Genomic DNA, 24,805 nt, shown 5'->3' with positions numbered 1-24,805 from the left:
TGCAGAATCTCCGTACACCCGTGCTTGTTCTCGTCATTGAAGAGCTTGTACAACTTGCGACAGATCTTCAATCATATGCCTCATCTCAGCCATCTTATCTTCTGGTCTTGATTTCCTCTACCCTGTGACTATTACCATGATCAACCATAGCTTAAAGGTGCTTCCTTTTACTCAAATTTGAATGTAGTGGCTCAGATCTAGGATCTTTAGCTCTTATACCACTTGATGTGGTATGGAGAACTTAGATCTAGTGTTAAAGATGGGTTTAAGAAGAAATTTCAACAATAAACATGATTAAATCAAAGAAAAGTATAATAGGATTGAAGTTGAAACAATCAAATATCAATTTCTAGGCTCAAAAAGCTCAAGAGCAATTCAAATTTGATAATTAGGTTCAAGACTTCTTGGATCTGGTTGGTCGCCTGATGTCTCGACCTCGAGTGATGGAGCTGTTCGCAACAACTGCCTGGCATATATTGCTTCACCGAAACAAGACCAGACTCCAAGAGCACACAGTACCGCTGGAGATGATCAGAGATGCGGCTTGCAATTTTCTACAGATTTTCAAGCAAAGCCGAGAGAGACTACCCCCTGCGGCAGCAAACCGATAAAAGTGATACAAAGACAAATGGTTGCCTCCAAAACCAGGTGAGTATAAAATAAATTTTGATGGAGCGATGTTTAACGAGAGCGAGGAGGCAGGGATTGGTGTTGTGGTGACAGGTCATACCTGCTTTGGCCGAAAAGGTGGGGAAGCCTTGCAACACTGAGTTGTTGGAAATGTTAGATAAGGCAATTAACCATTATTTATGGGGTTTTTTTTTTTTTTTTTGGCAAAAGTTATAGAAATTAGAAATTCAAATCCCAAAGAGAAGATATCCCATACATTTGATATATGCATCTCTATCTTTTAGCATATGAGTCTCACACGACTATGGAACTCGTAAATTGTGATAAATGATAATAGAGGATTCTATATTATGAGTGCATAAGATAATTATCACTTTAGGTTGAGTGGCATTAACAACACAGTGGCAGGCTGGCAGCCCTCCCTTTTAAACAAGATAATTATCACCATGCTTGTGTCGTACTAGGGTCTCTTCTCAGAACTTTTAAACTAGACCCCAATTTGCACTTTGCACTTTGCAGTAGTAGGAAAAGTTACATGTGAAATCAAACAAATTACAAATATTGTAACTTGACATTAAAAATTTACATACTTTTCATAGCATAAAACCGCACCCATCTAGTTTTGAACCAATAATTAAAAATAAAAGATCAGTGTCTCTGAACTATTGATGTATACACAAGTTGTCTAATCCAGACAGTTCAGAACGAAGTGTCTACACGGGTTTTGATTGCAAATATAGCAAATTTAGTGCCACTTCCAAAATTCAATCATGACAATTTCTTTCATGCCAACAAAAACAAATTACAGACCAAAAACAAATTACATCAACGAAACCTACGCTATAATAAAAAATTAAAATCTCACAAGCCATAAATACACCTCAAATGCTCTGCACAACCAAATGACAATACTTACAAATATTTTATCAAATACGTACCAGAATAAAGGTAATGTTCATCAGCACAGCAGTAACTCTTAAAACTGCACTCAACAAGTTACAAATTTTCATCATCATCAGCCCGTACCAAACTTCCCAGCAACATAGAAATCATCATTAGCAAGCGTAATCCTAAAATCAGAAAAACCTTAAAACAGATAGATATAGAAGAGTCAAGGGCTTGTTGATCGATATACATAGCAGGAAAAGGATAAACTGAAGGCTAGCGGCATTGTATAAACTGAAAGTTGTTACAAATTACAATAATTCCACAGGCGCACCTGGCAGTGACACATGATGATTGTTCTAACACCACTGGCCAGTGTATACACCATAAACCTTATATTCACAAAATTTCCAAGAGGCTTTAGCCACAACAATGATTGCTACCCCATTAATCTAAAAGAGTAAATAATACATGCACTAATCTACTGGGGCAAAAAGGAATAGGGCCCTCTGCAGGAGCAGGGAACCAGGAAAGGAGGGGGATAAAAAAAAAGGAAGTACAAGAAAAGGAGAAATAAGAACCCTGTACACATACCTCTATATCCATCTCTATCTTCCCAAAACTCTAAACCAGTGGTAATTTACAAGATTTTCCCCAAAAAAAAAAATAAAATAAAAAATAAAAATAATGATGATAATGCCCTGCCAATGCTTCAGTTTACTTTTTGACAGAACCTGCAAAAAAGGATCACCATCTCTTTCTGTCCTGCAATGCCCAAATGAATCGCCAGCTCTATCTGCGCATCAGAACCCCACACCTCAAGTCAGCTATCTTCACTAAAATATGTAAGAATGTCCCACCCCCCACCCCCAAAAAAAAAAAAAATCAGAGAGATATGCTTGAATCAGATATGTAGTAACTTGAGAGTAACCAACCAAGATTAATTTCAAATTTGGATTATGTTTGGGACAAAAAAAAAAAAGCAGGACTATACAATTTAAGCGGGAAAAATATAATACAGGTTTATACCACACATGCACAAAACAAGAAAAGTAAGTAGGCATTAAATCGTGATGACATAGTACATTATGAAATAAATAATATAGTATTAAGAAATGATTTCCAACTTTCATGATCTTTGTTCAGGCTGGGAAAAAAACATAATGAATAGTAATATATTATGAAATTAATTATATGCAATAAAATTGGACTACCAAGCTTTTAGAAAAGGGCTTTGAATAATTCTAGAGTATATATACTGACAAATGATGCCAGCCCATCCCTTGAATGGGAATGAATTGACCCATGAAAACCCTTTTCAGAAATCAAATAGCTTAACACAAGATCATATCTGCATATATCAAGCAACAATTGCAAGGGAACTGAAAATAATAATACCTGTACACTGCTGTTACAAGGGCATGCAGACCCTATCCCGGCAGGTTGATCGCTATCAGAATGCTCAGTCCACTAAATTGATTCATTCCAGTTTCGAATTAGTGGGCCTCATGTACAAACTGCCTTGCCCTGCTTGCAGAAGCTGCGTTTGCTGCTGAGATTGCGGCGGCTGCAGAAGATGTTGGGGTGATTGTTGTTCTTGCTGCTGTTCCTGTGGCTGATACTGTTGTTGTGATGGGGGTGGAGCTGTAGGTGACTGTTGCAGGGGTAACTGAGGCTGCCATTGTGCTCCAACATTAAGTCCATGTGAGGGCAAGCTACCTGATAGCTGCCTGGCGCCTAAACCTTGACTAATAGGTGGTAATGGCTCACTCCCAGCTGAACTTGAAACAGGCAGGCCCCCAATGGAACCCACTTGAGCTGCCGAATTAGGCAGATTAGAATCATATGTCGGTTCCGACTCCTTCCACTGAGCAGCAATGGCAGATGAAACAACGGGTACCACATTGGCTGAATCAATACAGCCCTGAGACATAACTGTGCTAGAACTCACCTGAGAAACGCTAGTCACAGCCTGCTGGTCAGCTTGAGGAGATATATCAGTTTGAGATTTATTCTGCAACTCAGAATTCACTTGACGATTCTGTTGGAGCATTCTCTGAACACTTGATTGACTTTGATTAACCTGCTTTTGGTGTGGCTGTGGTTGCGGCTGCAGCTGCTGGTGGTGATTCGAAGCAACAACTGCTGATGGACCAGCTTGATGGGATGCAGATAATGTGTGACCTGAAGGAACAAGGGGAGCCTGGCCTTGAGTGCTATTATCAGAATGAGAAGGCATCTGCTGTAGTTGCTTTGACGAAGGGGGCACTGAGCCAGAAAGAAGCTTTTGCTGCAGCTGGGGATGGTTTGAAGATTGAGAAGGAACCTGTGGTTTGGACGGTTGAACTGGGTTTAAGCCAGACCCAGAATATAAGCCTTGACCTTGCATTAAGTGCATAATCTGCTCTCCTTTTTCCGGAGCTTGGCTTCCTGGAGGCATAGAAAGGCCATTTAGATGAGATGGATCGATTGAGAGGTTCTGATGAACCAGCATGTTCCCTCTTCCTATTCCCTTTAAAAGTTTAGCCTGCTGTTGAGCTTGCACTTGTTGACGTTGTTGAGGGTGGTGCCTGCCAGATTGTTGAAACTGCTGCTGCTGTGGCTGTCGTTGGCGTTGCTTCCCCATCTGATTGGTCAACCCACTCACACCGGGATTTCGGCTAAGCCCATGTTGTGGTAGATGTTTCTGCTGGTGCTGAGATGATAAAGGAGTCATAGGGGAAGGTGGTGTTACAGGTGACAGAGATACAGATTGAGACGAAGTTTGAGGTTGAATCTGGGAACTGTTTTGAAGAGAGGATGATATGGGAAGCTGTGGCTGTGGTGGGACATGTGGCATCAAAGCATTAGATGCAGCAAATTGTTGCTGTTGCTGTTGCTGCTGTTGCTGCTGCTGCTGCATATACCGCTGCCTTTCTTTAGCCATGCGGAGATAGGCTGTATGCTGGGGACCTGTTGCATGATTGGGGCCCTGAATATGAGGGTGATGAGGGCTACCGAGAGCATGGGACTGTTGTGGAGACATCTGATGCTGCTGCTGGGAGTGACCTGCATATGGCTGAACAGGTGGTGAAGTTTGATTAGTAAAGGCAGAACTCAACCCATTGAAAGGGGGAATAACTTGACTGTTCCCTTGCGTGGCCTGCATCTGATGCTCAGGAACCATCATTTGCCTTTGGTGCTCCGGGTTATGGCCAGGCTATAACACAAATACACATTCAGTGAAGTATAATCAAAGCAACCATTACTGATTAAACATATATGGAAAGTACAGAATATGTAAAAAAGTTGGAAATTATTGAAGAAAGACAAAAGATCATCAAACGGAAATATCAACTCCTTCTGCAACCGAGTATTTTTTTCCAAAAATAACATAAGAGAGAGAAGGCATTGAATTCTATAATTCTGCAACCTTATTAAGGGGTGGGTTTTTTTCATAACAGAAGAAGGGGGAAGGGAGAGGGAGGGGTTGTCCAGATTGTTAATTTGAACAGTAAGTACAGAGGCAAACTTAATAAATCCTTGGCAGAGCATTTGGAAAATTTGTGTACAGCCTAGGGTGGTTTTTTTCCTGGTGTGTGACGTTGGATAAGATCTTGACTACAGACAATCGAAGTGCTGATTCAAGATTATGGATTGGTGCATTAAATGCAAGAGCAAAAGAGAAAGCGTGGCTCATCTTTTCCTAAATTATACATTGGCTCGGAAAATATGATTGTTGGTTTTTGGTTTGTTTGGTGTTTCTCGCATAACATCTTTGTGGGATTTGTTATATTGTTGGAAGTGACGTTTTGGCAAGAGAAGCAATGAGGAGATTTGGAAAGTTTGTTCCTTTGTGTTTAATGTGGTGTCTTTGGAGAAAGGAAAGGCCCAATGTTTTGAGAGGAAAGGAATACACAGGACAAAGTTGAAGTTCTCTTTTTGAAGACTCCGTATGACTAGATTTCGAATTCTCTCACTTTATTTTCTGCAGATTTTTTAGAGTTCCTCAATACTTTGAGCTCTAGTTAACCTTTGTATAGATTTTAATTTTTTTACCTCTTTTTGGGCTATTTCTTTATATACTTCCCTTGTACCGTTGTACTAAGGTCAGCAGCTACATGTATTTTTTTCGCCATTCTATTCTATCCAAAATATACTCTACGTTACCTACTTAATTGACATGTCTTTTTCTACTACTACTACTCATGTTTGTTAGATCTTCCTCTACCTTTCTCTGTTCCTGCAACTTGTTTCAAGTTTCAACCTACTCTTCCTCACTGGTGAATTAGTTTGTTCAAGAATGGCATTCATTCCCATATAGCAATGATGATGTGTTATAAAACGAGATATTAATAATTGTGGTTCCTTTTTAAACAGTTAAATAATGTATTAGTAGAAAAATGAACAATGTTGACATCAAACAAGTAGCAAAGTGGGATCAAGAACATTTTGGAATATTGTGTTTGCAGAGAGAGAGAGAGAGAGATGTGAATTTGGCTTTAACAAGATGGGCCTGTTCAGAAATGTAAACAGCCCTTAACAGTAACTCTAATTTAAAACAACACAGGCTCAACCCATTGCTCCTATTGCAGTATATGAGAACTATTCAGGGGTTGTACTATTGTTTCAACGGTCCTGACTGCTCACATCAAACTATAAATTGCTCAAATTGCCAGCTAACAGGTCTGCATATAAATGATCTCAAATGCGCCCCAACAACTCCCCCACCCCAACCTCAGGTCCCCCAGAAATAAACAAGAAAGTAAGATCAAGAGCTGTATCAATGCCACTTGACGCGAATAATGTCAAACTGGTCACATCCACTGATCCTAGAAGAGGCCGGCATATTATTAGGCTTCAAATTTTTCAATTTCTCTCTTTGCAGTTTATTTTAATTTTTGAGTGTATGCATGCGCGCACACAAAAAAACAAAAGCCAACAACCAAAACTAAATGATGCCATCCAAACCCAGTAACCACAGCATAAGAAAAAGTAATAGATAAAACTCACCCGTATCATATGCAAAGCCTCGCGAGGTCTTAACATAGAATTCACTTGACCCGGGCCAGCCCCAGAGTGCATATTTACAGGGCTTGGCATCCCCACCATACTGGAAGAAAGCATAGACCCAGAATTCAACATAGGTGATGAGGCCATTCCTTGAAAACCTGGCCTTGAGATTGGCATGCCTCTACTCATCCCACACATCATGCCCATACCATTTCCACCAGGTAGCATACGCACTCCACGATCAGCTCCAGAAAGTGCCCCAGGAACAGACATGCTAGACTGCTGAATGTTTCTACCAGATAACATTTGATTGTATTGTTGCATTCTTTGCTGCTCATCAACTGGTAAAGATGATCTTGGAACATTGTATCTGACATCCCTAAAAGATGTAACGACGACGGTTAAAAACTAAAGGTAAGAATAGAAAGAACATTAAATTTTACAAACTCAATCTATATAACGGCAGACTACCTGCCAGAGGTAAGTGGACCAGATGGCGATGACAAGTTACTGCCAAGAACCATACTGGAAGATCCTTGTAGTGCGGAATTGGGCCCAGAAGCCGGAAGTATTGTTGCAGCAGCACCCTGACTTGATATTGCTAAACCACTTGTATGAGAACCTTGATAATTAAGCGGAAGAGCATCTTGGGTAGATGTGGTTGCGTCACATAGATCAAGGGGCCTTCATCCAAACATCAAAAATAAAACTAATATTGCAATTTCTTGCATAAAACAGTAACAATTACACATAAGAGCCAGGAATATAAGAAAATTCTGATGAGTTAGTACCAGGAAATACCATTAATATGTGTGAAAAGGCACCAATACTTACGTTAGAAAACCTCCATTCAGGTTATTTGGGCAGACTTGGGAAAGAGCAACAACATGAGAGTTGTGAACTGTTGCAATTTGTTTTGGATCCTGGTTATCATTCTTCACATGATACACAAGAAGACAGATTAGTAGTCAGCAAAGAGTTTAAAAGGTACAAAAACTTATACAAAGATTACGTAGATCACTTTCAGGTCTTAACTCTGTAATTTCCAACATCTAAGATGTCATTTCACTTTATACAGCTAGCAAACCATCACTTTTTTTTTCTTTTCTTTCTTTTTGATAAGAGCAAACCATCACATTTTATGTGTGCCCTTGAAATTCAATCAAATTTGGGGCCCTAGACTTGATAATCCATCTCTATTTCAAGGGATATGACAAACATATTTTATTAGAAGTTCGGATTTAAGTTGACCGTGTTATCAGGGAATGTCATGAAAGACTGAACCAACACAATTATGGTGCAGACCAATTTTCAGATAGCAAGGCAACAGGGTGGGAAGAATGCTGGACAAAGGATAGAGATTATGTATGTGCATACGTGCAGGCTAAAAAAGAAACAGCCAACAAATTTCTACAATCTTTTAAGTTTATCCATGTGCATATATGAAATGACAAAAAATAATCCTTTTTTGTAAATTATGCACACACCCAGTGAGTTTTGAAAATGCAACATTATCCTCAAGCTTGTTCTTACAAGGGAGGAAGCACCATTTGAGCTAGAGTTCATTAGCCAGATCTTTTCAGATCTAACAAACTTGAATATTTTTTAAAATTCAATCCCAATTTCATGGCATAGTGAGAACAACCATTCAAAAGCCTTCCCATAAATTCAAAAGAAAAGATGCCAATAAGCTCTAGCTCAAACTTCCTCCTCCCAAAATAATAGGATGGAGGATGAGGTCATAAACTCAAGACCCACTAGGTGCATGCCATGTATAACTAACCAGTTAAAAAATCAAAAGAACAGATTTAGTGAGTTCATTTCAATCTCAAGGACTGATACAACAACCACCAAAACCAATACTGAAACTTTAACAGGTTTCCAGGCAAAGATCAAAATAATGTGCATGATAAAACATTACTCTTAGGAATGCAAAATCAGCAGACATTCCTTATAGCAACAACTTGTATTCAAAAAATGGCAAAAACGTAATAGTGAATATAATATATAATATCTATCCTAGGAAGCAGTGGGTAGGAGATTAACCAACAAATTGACTGCTTAAAATATAGGATGGACCTCAACCATAAAGCTCATATAGGGTGCATCCTAAGATGTTATCTGGTCTGGCAAATGTTGGAAGCTGAAAACACTTCAATATAAATATGCAGCCCTTGAGCAGCACCCTCCCCCCACACCCCCCCCCCCCCACACCAAAAAAAAAAAAAAAAAGATCCTTTGAAGTTAACACAAATCAACTTATATTTGTAAGGATAGGAATTCTACAGAGGTGGTATTAGTAATACACTTCAAATTTCAACTAATGTGTTGGGATCAGCAAAGAGACATCTAACTTGTACTTCAAATACAAACCTGACTCCTCCGGTAGTGCTGCTTCTGCCCAATCAAAATGATTTTCTCAAAATGAGCCTTGATGGTATCCTCTTCCATTGGCCCCTGCAAACGCTGAAACAATTGTCTGGCACTGCCCTGCATAACACCAGACAATACAAGAAGCCAAAATAAGCAACATTACACAAGCATCATGCCAATACACAGAATCACAGATACACTTAAAGGCATTGTCAGAAAGGGTATCAAAATTCTTGCCTTTGGAATGCCAGGTAATGTAGATGGATATGACTGGGAAGACCCTGAATCTTCTGCACTATCAGCCCCATCACCAGCACTCCTGTCCATTAAAAATTTGTGACGCTCCTTGCACTCTTTAGGCTTACGAAAAATACACTGCACATGTTGGAGAGAAGTCAATGGGACTAGCGCATAAAAGACAACTAACAAGATTTTCCAAAACATTATCAAATTGAAATGAAAATATAATACCGTTTGACCAATAAAAATAAAGCATGCTGAGCTAGGACAGCCACAAAGTCAAAAATTGACAAATAAATACATGCCTACCTTAAACTGCAGAGTACTGTTAATAACATCACTCACGAGCTCCCAGTTAGGACCCATATCATGTACAAGGACAACAAGTGCCTAATATAACAAACAAAATAATAAGAATGATAACATTTCAGCTACCTAGTGGCAGTAAAAAGTCTAGAACCACAGTTGGAACAAATATGGGACTACAATAACCTGGTCTTCAAATAGCGACCATGGACTTCCTGACCCAGGCTGCCCAGCAGATATCTGCAAAGAAGGTGAATTGCTAAGTTCATGGAGAAAAATACAAACAAGGTAAATTAGCAATTATGAGAACAAGCTGTTAGAAGCCCTATCAAATAGTGCAACCCCAAGTGTACCTTCAGTGCTTTTGCTTTGCGGCCCCGATCCCGACCACCTATCAATTTAATGAATTTATTTGGGTTGGACATATTACTCATTTGGGATGCCACAGGGGAGGGAATGGACCCACTCATTGGAGTAATGTTGTCAAAAGTATTATCTAGTGATTGCTTCATAATCTTTGGCTTCTTGGCATTAGGTTGCCCATATAAACCTTCAGAGAAACATTTGAAAATAATAAGGATAAAGAACACAAACTACTAAGTATGTTTGTCAAACAAATTATAAAGCTAACAGGAGAGAAAGAGGAGCTTTACCACTGTTTCCATTAGATTCAAAATGAAGACTTTCCAATCTCTTCTTGGAATGATCCCTCTACAAGTCAAATGGCACCATAAATTATTTGAATACTTTCTACAAAAAATTTCACAGTATGCAGTATTTATTTCTGGAAAAAGAACAGACCAAAAGCAAAAAAATAAAAGGAACAAACATGTACGCTACTCACAACATGCAAATACCAAAAAAGGAAGCAATACCCTCCTCATAGAAACTTATGTCAACAAACTCAAGCCTGCTAACAAAACAAGATGAGGGAAGAAAAAGAACATCTGCTTTGACTTTATGATACTCCTGCTATTTCTATAATTGGTTCACCCAACTGCTGGACAAGACAATTATAGCTTCCCTATCGCCAAAAACTTCCCAAAGCTCCCTTCCTCTTCAAAGGGCCTATCTTTTCACTTCAACTTGCTAAACAAACTCTCTTAGAACATTTATCCTACATTTGAACCATCGCAGTCACTAGAGGACATATAATACGTCTCTCCACCAAAAAGGTTTGCCCGCAAAAGCTAATCACAACCTCTACGCGGATTGCAGCCAAAAACTGACAGCAGCCATGATGACCAAGTCCTATAAGTTATTAGCCATTTCTCTACTATCACATACCATTTATCCTAGTGGCTGGAAAATGAAATTCCAAAACTTCAACACCTTCTTACCAAATACTATAAACTATAATTAATTAAAATAAGCATGTGATAACATGAACTTAAACAGGTGGAAAATGCAACATAAAAGATAATGCCCTTCTATAATAGTTTCTCATAAGCCAAGACTTCGAGAATTGAAATTACGTAAGCACCCAAGCACTGTCAGACAAAGCAGATCATAAATGATATTCCTCCCTAATAGCATAAATTTGCCAAGTTATTACCATAACGGCAGATTTAGTCAGATATATTTAAAAGGAAAAAAAACGAAGAATCTTTACAAATCAAGCTACTTTATCCAATGAACAGAACGATGATCACCTGTTCATTAAGAACAGCAGAATCCAGCTGCCATCCCTGGTCATATGAACCCTGCAAGCATATAGAATTCAAGCAACTTAACAGAGAAAAAAGTAAGAAAATCAGAAAGAAATATATCATTAATTTTCAAGGGAATAAGAATGCCCTTGGTGTCTGTTGAAACTTGAAATATAGGAGTTCCTATGTACCAGATGTTTCGCCTTCTTCTTCTTTTTAGGCTTTATAGATGTTTCTGCACAGTCATACGGCAACTGCTTCTCAAAGTCCCCAGCTGACTCAACCTCAACACTTTTCTGGATCTGCGATCCACCATGTAAAGTACTCTGGTCATCCTGACAGGAATTAGTATCTCCACTTGAAGCATCTGTTTTGACTTGAGCCTGTATGGTCCCAGTTGCTCCAGCACCGAAAGGACTCAAAACCCTTTGCCTGGTAGCAGTACGCATACGTTTTGTAGGAATTGAACCAACATTAAGACTAGCAGGCCTTTTTCCCATCAACATGGATTGTTGAGTTCCAGTTGTACATTGTCCATAATGCAAATCTGCTCCCACTTCAAAGGATCTTGAAGTGTATGATTTCATTAAGTGTTTCCGTTTCTTCTGGGCAAATTTTGTTGACTTGCTACCTTCAAAGGCTCCAGGCAAACAAAACGTGCTCGTTTCTCCTTCATCCTCATCATACGCATTCTCTTCATATCCATACTCTGAATTTGAAAATTAAACTTTTAAGGAGCCCTAGATCAAACATGAGGACTGCAATATTACATAAGTCACAGCAATACCTGCTACAGCATCATATGTTGATGTCTCAACTTCTTCTTGCATGCTACTCCCAGTTCTCTGAAATAATTCAATTCAATCTGTTAAAATAATAGTTGCAAAGGAAAGATTCTTATAAAATACATTAGCATAATACTGTTGTCATATAAAAGAAAAAACAGAAATTCATCCTAGAACAACAGAAACAGATGAATGAGTTATTGGCAAAAGATATATGACAACGTACTCCCAATTTGAAAATGCTTAAAACAACCATCTTGATGGACAATTATTTACCTCAAACTGTAGCAAATGAGATTCAATAGATTTTCTGTAGCTCTCCATTGCACCAGATGGAACTGAATAGAGGAGGCTTTCCTGCCAAGCCAGAAACTCAACGTATAATAAATTCCATAGGCATCACTGATTAAATATATGAAACAAAAGTAAAATAAGCAAAAAAATGAGTCATGTCTACAAAGTAGTGTGGCATGTTTATGCAGGTCATCTAAAAGGCTATCAGGAACTTGTAGCATACTTCTGTAAGATGATCCTCCCATGACATTTCAACAATTCCTACATCAGATATCCTGTCAGGAGTTGTTGGTGCTTCCGCTTGAAGAGGGCCAAGGGAGCTGTTATATTTCAAAAATCTAACTGCATATCCCAGTACAGAAACTGAAGGATTTTTTCTGGGATATTGTGTCCCTGATTCTTTGATCATCTCCTGCCAAGGACCAACATAAATATCATTAAAATATAGTACACAAAGGTAAGACAAAAACTCTAATATTTAAATGAAAATTCACTTGTGTTCATCCTAGAACCAAGAATCTTAAAGCACAATAAAGAAAAGACACTGCCTAATAAAACAGTAATACATCTCTCCATAGGGAGAAAAAAAAAATCATGAAGACATTAAAATGTGCATTTTCCATCAGAAGAACAGATCTATAGGCTTCAGATAACAAACAGTTCTAAAGCTACAAGATACATCACTTGAACTCAAACACCCTGATCTCATTTAAAAACTAAATAATGAAATTTAGAAGTTAAGTGGTCCATATGCCTCAATAAGTGGTTTTAAAATTAAAATCTATTTAGAATTCATTGATAATTGTACTATTAAAGCTTTAGATGTAATCTACATCCAGTATACTTCCTGCGTACTTGATGTTTTTTGGGTTCAATATAATCATTATTTATCAAACAAAAAAAAAAATTTAAATCTATCTGACTATAAGGACATATGTTTTTTTTTTATTGGTAATTACACATGCACTGTTTGGACATGAATCTATGACCTTGGCCTCCACCTTGCTTTTACTAGGGGAGGTGCCATTTGAGCTAGAGCTTATTGGCAGGACAATCAAAACATAATGCTGCAGAATATCCGATCCAATTCTGCAAATATTTGTAGTTGACCAAAAAAAATAGGTCCAAAAGAAATAACATCTTCAAATAAATCCAACCTTCAAATAACCACATGAGCTTATAAAAGAAAATAAACTGCTACTCCCATGTTTAATATGGCTATCTGCATACATCTGTCTCCATTTTCCCTCCATCTTGTCTCATTTCTTTAAACATTTTCCAGATTCATCAGTTATATACAACTTCATATTTACTTAAAAGGTCATTGATTGAAAAACTATAACCCCAACCAGATTTTATTATTATATATGAAAAAATAGAAAGTGAAACACCTACCAGCAATGGACTAGGCAATGAACAATTGCTGAATATTAAATGAATAAGCAAGAAAAACCATTTGTATAACACTGAATTACTATCATCACATAGACCAAAATGGTGATCAGAAAAAGACAGTAAATAACAAGCACCATATCAGATTCTCCAATCTTGTCCTCAGAAACTTCATTCCCACCAATCCTCTTTGATCCAACCAAACCATACTTGCAGTTCTTTTGAACAACAGTTTGATCATCACTATTTAGAAGCGCCTCTGCTGAAGACCAAAATTGCATGACAACCTTTGCCAAGGAGTGAGCTACTCTTTTCATCTCCCAACATTGGTTTTGTTGTTCAAATCTCAACCGAGAACTAAAAGCAACCCGATGACATATTTGAGCTGCAGCATTTATCTTCCAGAGACGCTCCTATAAGAAATAATAAGGGAAATAAAAGGCTTACAACAGGGATAAAACTGGATGCACTTCATTACAGTAAGCTTTGAAAATATTTGTGCTTCAAATAGTGTGATAGATAGATCCAAAATTGAGAAGACGATCTTTTAGAGAAAGAAAAAAAATGATTGGAAATGATATTGACTGAATCAAATCCCTAGAAAAACAGACCTGTGCAAAATCATTTGCCAACCATGCCATTTCCTCAAGGACAAAATCCCATTGAGATTTTCGCCGGTTCTCTGAATACGAAGTGCGAACAGATAACTCTGCAATTCTCTTACGCTTAGCCTGTTTACTACATTATGTCAATCTTTTATAACTTCATGAACAACCAAAAAATAAATGAAGTTCCAACAAATTTGACAATAAGAGAACATAAACCAGGACAGAAGGTAAACAAAGAACCTCTATAATTCGTGCCTCTTCAAGAATAGAATCTTCATGTGCCTTGTCTGCCTTTAAATGGTTACCAGAACACGTTTGAGGTTCAGGGGCAGCAGAAGAGTCCCTCCCCGGCAAAGCAGTCACTGGAATCTCACAGTCAAAGGCATCCATAGATTCCTGAAGTACGCCAGTGCATAAGTTTTCCTTGCTGGGGTTGGAATTATCACCCAACACATCTTCCACTTTTCTCTCAGTATCTGATGGGATATGTTCATTTTGTTGCACTCCCTCTATGTTGGAAGGATATTTCACCTCATTTTGAGGTTCAAATCTACTTATATTCACATCTTCCTCAACTTTGACTATAGTACCATTGCCAGAATGGTTTTGATAAACAGAATCACAAGCATTAGTAATAGAACAACTATCAACATCCATGGCCTGATTTCTTTTTTCAATAGCGTTAGTTTCATTCTTTTCATCAACGTCCCTGGACTCATTCTTTTCTTTAATCACTTCACCACCTGCTAAATTTATTGTCTCTTCCAAATCTGAGGTTTGTTCCATAGTGTTCCCATTAGATAAGACATTCCTTGTATTAGTACACATGTCATTATCATTATTTACATCTACACCTAGGCTAGCTTGGGTGCAAGAGGACTCCGAATCTAAACCCTTTGTGCCCAATACTGCATTGCTATTTTGACCTTCATTTATACTTTTCCTATCTAATTTGATGTTGCTGAACCCATTTGGCTGACCAGGTCTAGTTTCGTTCTCAGCTTTTGTTGCAGTTGCACAAGGCGGATGTTCAAAACCAGCTGAAACTACCTGATTCATCTCTCCAACAGGATCAGGTCTCCCAGAAGCCATATCAATAGCATTCTGTTGAGCATTTACTTGAGAAGGTTGGTCGTGTTGGTTGTCCCTCAAGATTTTGGGAACCTTAACATCCAATTTACCTTCAGGCAGGCTACCGCCAGTAGTTTCTAAAGCCCGCACACCATCCAAGTCTGATTCCAACTGATTATTTGAAGTAGCAATCTTAGAGACCATATCACCATTTGATCTTGCAGACTTTGGATTAGAAACAGAAGGTATATTTTGATCCTTTATGTTGTTTGTTTCAGATGCCATCCCCTTTCCATCCCTTCCACGAGCACCTTCGCGGATTGGTCTGGACCTATTCCTTCGAGCATATGGGCGAACAATAGCCGAATCTTCAGATTCCTTGGCATTTTGACTCCCATCCATCTGGGAAGACTGTTCTGATGGAGCGATGTTATTCCTTCGCCTAGGATGAATAGAGCTCCTTTCACCTTCAAGTAACTCATTGTTACCATCTAAAAGTAACAGATTATCAGCACTATTGGGTTCACATACTGTAGGAACCCCTGGTCTACCACTACTCTCGACAGAATCTCCATGAGGTGAGGCAGCCAACGCAAAACTACCTTTCGCTTCACTAGAATAACAAAGAAAAATAGAATAGAATCAAATCGAATCAATCTTTTTTCTTTTTTTGATAAGTTAGAATAGAATAGAATTGATCAATTCAGTTTGTTATAATGTTGATCAAAAACCCATAAATGCACAATGACAAAAACAATCTACCTGGTCACAATTTGTTCTGGATGCTGATCAGTGAGCGATGTAGACTGGACACTAACTGAAGCCGCATTCCCAAATTTAAAGTCCAAAGGATTGCCACCCTGAAAGTGAGGAGCAATAAGGTGACTATCATTCACAGGACTTGATAAATAGCAAGAAAGATTAATTTGCCATACTTTCTCAAGAAATTCTAGCTCCCTTCTCCTTTCCTCACGAACATCATACTCTTGCCTGTTATCAACAAGGAATATATTTCTTACAAAAAAAAAAAAAAAAAAAAAAAAAAAGAAAGAAAGCTGAAATACATCTAGAAATGGAAATTCAAAGGGGGCAGAGTAAACAAAAAGGACGCCCATATTACCTAAGCTCTGCTTGAGCCCTCTCAATTGCTGCTCGGCGTGGAGAGGTTTTTAAACCAATACCAACCCCGCCGTCAACAACTCCACCCATGGAATCAACCTCAGCATTTACGAGTAGACCAGACCCTGAGCTACATCCATGCATACCTACCTTAATATCTACAACCTTTCCCCTCCCATATATTCAATATTCTACAAATTTGTGAAAGCAGAAGAGTAAGAGAAGTCATATGAGAGCAAGTCGCTGAATAAACAAAGGAAAATGTTATCAGCAAAAAAAATCCTTTCCACTAGAACATATAGTAAACGCTTTATCAAAGCATATAAACAGGGGATAAATCTCCTCATTCAAGTCAATATTCAAGTTTGCACAAATTCACATACTTTGGAGAGAGAGGAGAGGGGGGGTGGGGGGAGGAAGCAAATGTCCACTGATATTACACTCTGAAAGTCCCTCAAGGCATGGGATATTTTAAATATATGTATACATAACTCATGATCCACACAAGATGGCAGTAACCTCACCCTCCACTTATTTTAGAGGGAGGAGATGCCATTTGTCTCAAATACCAACAACACTGAACACAGGATTCAAAATACATAACAGTTACAGATAGAACACCAACACAAAATAAATAAATAAAATGTAAGAAGTTTGGAAAAATAACCAACAATGACATGACACGAGAAAAAAGAATCCAATACCAATCCTCAACACCATCTCACATCAGCTGTGTTAATCAGGATATTTTTAAGTATATGGGCAAAATACACCATGCAAACATGCATTAACTCTCACATGCTTGGAATTGAAAATTCAAACCAGCTAGTGAGTTGGATAAAAGAAAAGGTTAACAAATGCATATATATGTCAGCAGGCTCATCTAAAATTTCAATTCAGAATAGGAACTAAAACTATGGAAGGAGTCCATTAAATGGCAAAGCACAAACATGCGTTTCAATATGCTTCACAAAAATAGAAGGCTTATCCGTTATCATAGCTCTAAATCCATGAAATGACTACACGACTTGCTTAGACAGTCACCCCATGTATAAATAACCACAAGCATGTATAAATGACTGCACAACTTGCTTACACAGTCACCCTTGATGTATAAATGAAATGCTTCAAAAATAAAAAGTTGCACTACCATGCCAAATTTATCAGTAAAGTACAAATTTTCAAGAAATTTAATATGTAGATGAGGACCTTGCAATAATACAAGCATATAGAAATCCCCCCGGAATCCCTTGCAAAAAATTAAATAACATAGGAGCATTTCATATAAAATCAAGCACACAATTGAGGGACGGGTGGGGGATCAGCATGATAAAGATCAAATTCAATCTACAAAACCCTAAAAATATCTTCTATATTGCCTATAAAGAAATGTTTTTTTTTTAAAGAACAAGATACGGAGGACGCTTAACAACACATTTCTAACCTCAAGCCAATGTCTAACAGCACAAGCAAGAAGCATTTAACTACTAAAAACTGATATGACCACTATGCGATGGTGCTTCGTTCATATAGTTAAGTATTAAAAAAATAAATAAAGGAAATGGGTGCAAACTAGGCAATGTCGAATCATGGAAATCGATAACTTATAAGAAGAAGAGTTAAATCATTAATAAATACACAGTGCCACACGAAATTACAAGCAAAACGAGTAACAAATGCTCAAAAAAGCCTTGGGGTCACTAATATTCCTTCAAATTCTCATATAGGCAACTCAGAACAAATGCATTTGAGCAACAAAATCACTATCTTACCACTTAAATACACACCCTACTAAGTTTCCCCAAAATGGGGGGCACCACATTAAATACCATATTAATGCAAAACATTAAAAACCTTTCAAGGCATTCAATCAAAGCAGAAATTCCACATTAATTGCCACTAACAAAAAGCCCCAAAACAAACCCTAATGCCATTCGAATTGCACCAAAATTTCACAAATTCTAGGGTTTCGTAAAAGAGCAAGAAAAAAAAAATTCACCTGAATTGAGGAATATTAAACCAATTGAAGAGCTAGGGCACCAACACAGAACTCTCTATTTCGCTCAATCTCTCTCTCTCGCACAAACAAATAACTTTCTCTCTCCTAGGGTTTTGAAAACCCTAATTTTTTTCCCCCAAAATAAATTAACGCGAAATTCAACACGTCCCTCCCGCAAAAATGTCAGCCATGAAAGCCTCGCTGAGTCTCTCTCTCTCAATCTGTGTGTGAAATTTCTAGGGTTTGTTCGTGTTTTTTGTTATGTTTTTTGTTTTGTTCGTGTTTTGGTTTGGTCAGTGTATTTCGTGAAAGAAGAGAACTATGCGACCTCTGCGAAGAGTAGTAGTAGTAGTGGGCTGGGCATGAAGAAGAAGAAGACGAACAAGAGGCCTTTGATTTGATTTTGAGTTTGAGCTTTTACATTTTGGACGTCCATTTTGGGCTTTTTATTTTTTTCTTTTTTTCTTTTTTCTTTTTCTTTTTTCTTTCTCTATCTATATATTTTTTTTAATTACTACCATGTTTTTGCTTCTTTTTTTATTAAGATTTGGGATTATGGTTTTTATTATTATAATTTAATGGTACCACGTTTAGATTTGTTAAATAAATACAAAGTTTAATTATTTAATAATGAGGCATGTCAAATTGTCAAGCACTATTTGAGGGGTATTTTTGGAATTTTGACTACTTTATTTTCACTTTTTAGCCAATGGGAATCTATGGAAAGTGTTACTTAAAGACTTATTAATTCCCTTAATGAAATTACCTAAATTGTGACACTACAAAATTATTATTGGTAAAAAATAAAAAAAAAATCCCTTGTGATAAATTAATCCGAGAGCTAATTACCAAAGGTGAAATTACCCACAAACCTTCCCCACTTGGTGGGTTTCTCAAATGTTAGTAAGAATTTTCTTTGACTATGGATTTTGAAAGGAAGGTTACTAGAAACTAAATTAGGAAAGGAAACTTAATGCTACCATGTTGAAATTTATTAAATTCAAAGTTAAATTATTTAATAAAGAGGCATGTCAAGCACTATTTCAGGGGGGGTAGTTTTGGAATTTTAACTGTGTTATTTTTGCTTTTTGAACAATGGGAGTCTAAGGATATGTTACTAAATGAGCTTTAGCATCCAGATATCTAAAAAAATACTCATTTTACATCTCTAAAAAAATACCTTATTTGTTTTAACATACCATTTTACAAACTCACCCTACATCCATGGTTTTAAAAATCAGACAAGACCGATCGATTCAACCGAGAACCAGGCACCAATCTGGTCCAATAAAAACCTCGAAAACCAATAAAAATTGGTCTAAACTGGTAAGAACTGGTCAAAACCGAAAATAACCGAGAATCGGGACCAAAAACGATTCATTGACCATACTAGTTTTTAAAACCATGTCTTCATCCCATTTCTTATTTTTCACTGCAAAATTATCAATATTCATTTATTTATTCATTTTAATCTCTTTTCCTCTTCATCTCTCTACAATAGCTACCACCACCACCACTCACAACCAAAATCACAACCCGGTAACCACTACAACTAAACCTACCACCACTAGCAATCCATAAAAACCCATAAATCCACCACCATTGCCAAAAAACCCACAAATCCACCAAACCCTCCTCTCATTCAAATCTACCACCACCATTGTTGTCTTCTTCATTGTCACAAGAGAGTCTATCCATCCCAAGTTCGTCCTAACTCAGCAACCACCACAAGTTTGTTTCGAGTTCCTTCCAATTTATGGGTACTAGATTCTTAAGAGAGAGCGAGAGTGATGAATGAAAGTATGAGAGGGGCAAGAGAGAGGGAGAGTGAGAGTGATATAGAGACTGGGATGAGAGAAGAGAAAGTAATAAAAAGATTTTTTTAGCAACTTGCTAAGCTTTTTTAGATTTAGCAATTCAGATATTGCATGTTTTTTGTGGTTTAGAGTTTGAAAATAACACTTTTAGAGATTTAGCAAACTAGATGCTAATGCTCTTAAGAGTTAATTCTTATAGTGAAATTACCAAAACTTTGCTCATACCAAAATAGTGAAATCACCTAAAATTTTTCTCCTACCAAGCCATTATTATTATTTTTTTAAATGTACCAAGCCAATATTCAATGTGAAATCACCAACAAATTTTCCCTATAGGTGGCATTTCTCAAATGTTAGTCGTGGGACACTAGGAAGTTGATCATAATTCTTTATGTTGAAAGCAAAATTAAATTAGTTAATAATTTAGTTGATGTAATCGGGTTTGGACTTTGGACCTGGTGTAAATATTTTATTCAAACTTTAAAGAGACAAATTTGGCATCATTTGAGGAGATCTTCGTAATTTCATTGATTTTATTTACACTTTTAGGCCAATGAAAGTGCCCGGAAGTGTACTTGATTGAGTTAATTATTACAATCAATTTACCTGAAATGTGTCAGTTACTCAGTAAGGCTGTGTTTGGTTGCCGTAAAACGTTTTCCGGAAAATACATATTTTCCGAAAATGCTAATTTCCGGAAAAGGAAAATATTTTTGTGTGTTTGGTTGCATTTCAAAAAATTTTCCGGAAAATATTTTCTGGTGTTTGGAAAAGAAGAAGGAAAACACAACCCACAACCCAGAAAAATCGCGATCTCGCGAAGGCGAGATTGCGATCAACGTCGCGGTCTCGCGACGGCGCGATCTCGATTCGGCGCGATCTCGCGAAGGCGAGATCGCGATCAACGGCGTGATCTCGCGAACGACGCTTCGCGAGATCGCGCCGTCGATCACGATCTCGATCCGGCGCGATCTCGTCGATCGCGCCGCTCGTCGGCGCGATCGTCCCTCTCTCTCTCTGATCTGGGCTCTCTCTTTTCTCTCTCTCTCTCTCTCTCTCTCTCTCTCTCTCTCTCTCTCTCTCTCTCTCTCTCTCTCTCTCTCTCTCTTTTCCGGAAGTGAATTGAAGTGAAAATGAAGGCAGAAATGGATTTCCGTGGTCAAAGGGAAAATTCGTGGTCAACCGGAAATCATTTTCCGGAAAATAATGTTTTCCGTGACAGCCAAACGCATGCATTTTCCGGAAAATCATTTCCGGAATCACTTTGAAGTCGATTCAAACGCAGCCTAAGTACAAAAATTTCCCATTATGAGAATTTGACTTGAAATTACCAGATAAATAAATAATAACTAGGTGGATTAATTTTTATGTTATTGTATTTTTTTTTTCAATTTTTTGCTATTCCTGACACTTTATATAATCAATGCCATATCATCACTTTTTAAATGTTTTGTACTGGAAAGTGGAAACCAAAAAATTGTAAATGTTTTGTTTTCTATTTCTGTGTTAGCTATAGGCGAACTTATGTCCCAAAATTAATAAATAAAAAAAATACAAAAAAACAAAAAACCAAAACCCTTAAGCATTCCCATCAAGAGTTCTAAAAATTTTAGCATTTAGCATCTAAAAACCCAACTTTATACCATTTAACACATTACTTTTCAATACACATAACATCAAAACTTCTATTTTTTTTTACCACTTCATTAAAATATTATTTATTTATCATTTTTTATTCTTTTTTATTCTCATCACCCAAGCCGCCACAAACCTACACAAAGCCACCACAAACCCACGGCACCACCCACGGCACAACCCATAGCGTCATCCATGGCACCACCCACAGCACAACCCACTGGCCTCAACCTACGGCACAACCCACCGGCCTCAACTCACAACACCACCCACAACACAACCACGACACACCAACCCACTTTTCCCTCTCATCCTCTCTTTGCGTCAACCCACGGCACACCAACCACAAACCCACCACCGTTACCTAGCAACCTAAGTTAAAAAATAAATAAATAAAAAAATAAATAAAAATAAGTATCCCAGCGAGACCCATCGAGCAACACCACCCACCGCCCTTCCCTTGTTCTTCCATTCTTCAAATTAGTTTTCTAAACCCAAAACCCACCACAAAACCCCAACCAAAACCTACCCTAGCCACAAAAATAACCACCACCCTAGTGGCCCAGCCTCTCCAATCTTAACTCCAACCAAAAAGGCTGACGCCACAATCAAGAATGTCGACCATGAACCCAGAGAGGGAGAATAGAGGCAAAAAAAAAAAAAAAAAAAAAAAAAAAAAAAAAAAAAAAAAGAAGAAGGGTGAAACCAAATTGAGAGAAAAAAAATGAGGGAGAAAGAGAAATAATAAGAAGAAAAGAAAGTGGCCCCATTGAATAAAAAAATATTATAAGTTTTACAATTGGTGAACAGTGCGGTCTCAAATATGAGATTGCACTGTTCATCAATGCCAAATATTATGGCATTTAAAATACTCGATGAAGGTGATTTTTTAGAGTTTGGTGTGTCAAATGTCAAATATTTGGCATTTGACGTACTTGATGAGAACGCTCTTAGGTGAACTTATTTTCATGCAATGGTAAAAACTAAAAGCATAGGTTTCAAGTTTTAACGATAAGAGCATTCACAACAAAGTTGCTAAAATGACTAAATATTCATTTTAGCAATTAAAACACTAAAAACACACTATAACAAAGAAGTTAGCTAAAACATTTGAGTGATGGCTACAGTGAGTTGCTATCTTTAGTAGCTTATTGTAGCTGAATGTTATTAGCAAAAAACATTTCTTTATTTCCACACGCTCTATCTCACTCCCACACGCGTATTGCTTCTACCTTATCTCAGAATCTCTCTCTCTCCCCCTCCCCTGTGATTGCTCTACACTCTCTCTGCCTAGTCTAGCATTCTCTCTCTCTCTCTCTCCCTCTCTCTCTCTCTCTCTCTCTCTCTCTCTCTCCGGTGTGTGGCATGGAGTTTTTAAGTTGTTAAAATCCGGTTGAGATTTGGTTGAGATCGAGGTTGTTTCGACATTTGGATTCATGGGTTTGGTGGGTGGTGGGGTTTTGGATTTAGTTGAGAATGGCGTTGGTTTTTTGGATTATCTAAGAGTTAGATCATTTTGGATATAAACCACTGTCAGTTTCTTTAAAACCTTCTCCCTCTCCCTGTGTATGTCTGCTAAAAACACTTAGTATTCTAAAAAAAAATTAAAAACATTATATTTAAAAAAAATAAAATTATAAATTAACTATTTTAATAAGTCATGAAAGAAATACAATGTGTAATACTGACATATGTTATAGCTACTCGATTTAAGCAAAATTTGTAGTCATAAATATTACTCTATTAAAACATGAAATTACAATATATAATCAATGAAACTTTTGGCAATAGAATTAAAAATTTCTTAAATTTTTTTTTATAATTCAATTATACAATGGGGGAAAAAGATTTGAATCTTGGATGTTTCTGTTGGAAATACTAAAAGATGTCAACTAAGCTAAAAGGCTCTTGGCACTTAATTGCTTGAAACTTAAGTAATGAAGTGTTACATAGAGTAAATAGTTGGTAATAAATTCTTTTTTTATATATATATATAAGATAAAAATTATACTCTAACCTGATCTAGGTGTACATGTGTGCAAAACTCTCTCGTAGAAACTTGAATCCTAGCCCCTGCGGCCCTGTCCCTCATCCCCCACACCTTATAAGAACTTTATATTTGTGAAGTGATCATCACATCAAGTTGGTAATCGCTACTTATGCAATCACAGCTACTAGGACCCTCTTCTTTAAATTTTTTTTTTTTTTTTAAAAAAACCTCGTTTTTATTATTTATACTGTATACAAGTATATAATTTTGTCTTATTAGGCTAGATAACGTTAACTTAAAACTAAATACAAAAGAGATAATTATTAGAACTTTATAATTGTGAAGTGATCATCACATCAAGTTAGTAATCGCTACTTATGCAATCACAGCTTCTAGGACCCTCTTCTTTAAAAAATTTAAAAAAAAAAAAAAAAAAAACCTTGTTTTTATTATTTATACTGTATACAAGTATATAATTTTGTCTTATTAGGCTAGATAACGTTAACTTGAAACTAAATACAAAAGAGATAATTATTATAAAAATAAAACATTATAATAGATAAAATTGACTAAAATAAAATATCGTGCATTGCACGTGATACAAGATAGTCTCTGCTTTTAACTCTCTCTAATTGATTTGAAGAGAGACATGGAAATGCAATATTGATTACGTGTTCTTAAATTTTACAAATCCTTAACTTGTAAATTTTGTTTTCTCATTCTTTTTTATGTTTTTTCTTGTTTTGGGAGGAGAAAAATATAAAATAGGAGCAAATATATATATATATATATATATATTAATTTATAACAAATGTTTGTTATGGAAAACAAAATAAGCGAACCTCAAGTAAGTAAAGTGATATTTTTCAAACTACAAGTATACAATGTGAGTTCATGCATAACCATATGTGGGTTTACTATAATTATCCAAAAATTAAATTATCCATAATACTAAAATGTAATGTGATAAAAGTTAAAACACTATGGCAGAGTTTGGATTCAACTTTTCTGCGTTTGCGT

The 24,805-nt window shown here is 37.0% G+C and overlaps 1 protein-coding gene across 3 annotated transcripts; it reads right to left on the bottom strand.

The window, feature by feature from the left end:
- Positions 1–1,741: 1,741 nt before the first annotated feature.
- On the bottom strand, positions 1,742–18,751 carry LOC115959977 (chromatin modification-related protein EAF1 B-like). 3 transcript variants are annotated; one of them, XM_031078664.1, is made up of 23 exons: positions 18,344–18,751; positions 16,346–16,587; positions 16,161–16,215; positions 15,988–16,085; positions 14,395–15,838; positions 14,158–14,277; positions 13,684–13,959; positions 12,378–12,566; positions 12,137–12,217; positions 11,863–11,920; positions 11,267–11,784; positions 11,079–11,129; positions 10,080–10,137; positions 9,780–9,976; positions 9,613–9,666; positions 9,430–9,510; positions 9,118–9,255; positions 8,881–8,997; positions 7,342–7,442; positions 6,979–7,191; positions 6,508–6,886; positions 2,914–4,714; positions 1,742–2,311 (listed from the first exon to the last, which is right to left on the bottom strand). In XM_031078664.1, the coding sequence occupies exons 2-22, from the start codon at positions 16,486–16,488 to the stop codon at positions 2,996–2,998; spliced, it is 6,090 nt and encodes a 2,029-aa protein (XP_030934524.1). In that variant the 5' UTR covers positions 16,489–16,587; positions 18,344–18,751; the 3' UTR covers positions 1,742–2,311; positions 2,914–2,995. The 3 variants fall into 3 exon arrangements, with proteins under 3 accessions (XP_030934524.1, XP_030934525.1, XP_030934523.1); XM_031078665.1 differs by having other exon boundaries at positions 1,742–2,351; positions 16,346–16,535; XM_031078663.1 differs by having other exon boundaries at positions 16,346–16,535.
- Positions 18,752–24,805: the final 6,054 nt, after the last annotated feature.

This window comes from Quercus lobata, chromosome 9 (assembly GCF_001633185.2).
Source record: "Quercus lobata isolate SW786 chromosome 9, ValleyOak3.0 Primary Assembly, whole genome shotgun sequence".
Taxonomy (NCBI): domain Eukaryota; kingdom Viridiplantae; phylum Streptophyta; class Magnoliopsida; order Fagales; family Fagaceae; genus Quercus; species Quercus lobata.
Note: the sequence above shows the minus strand (reverse complement) of the source record. Positions and strands in the feature narration are given on the sequence as shown.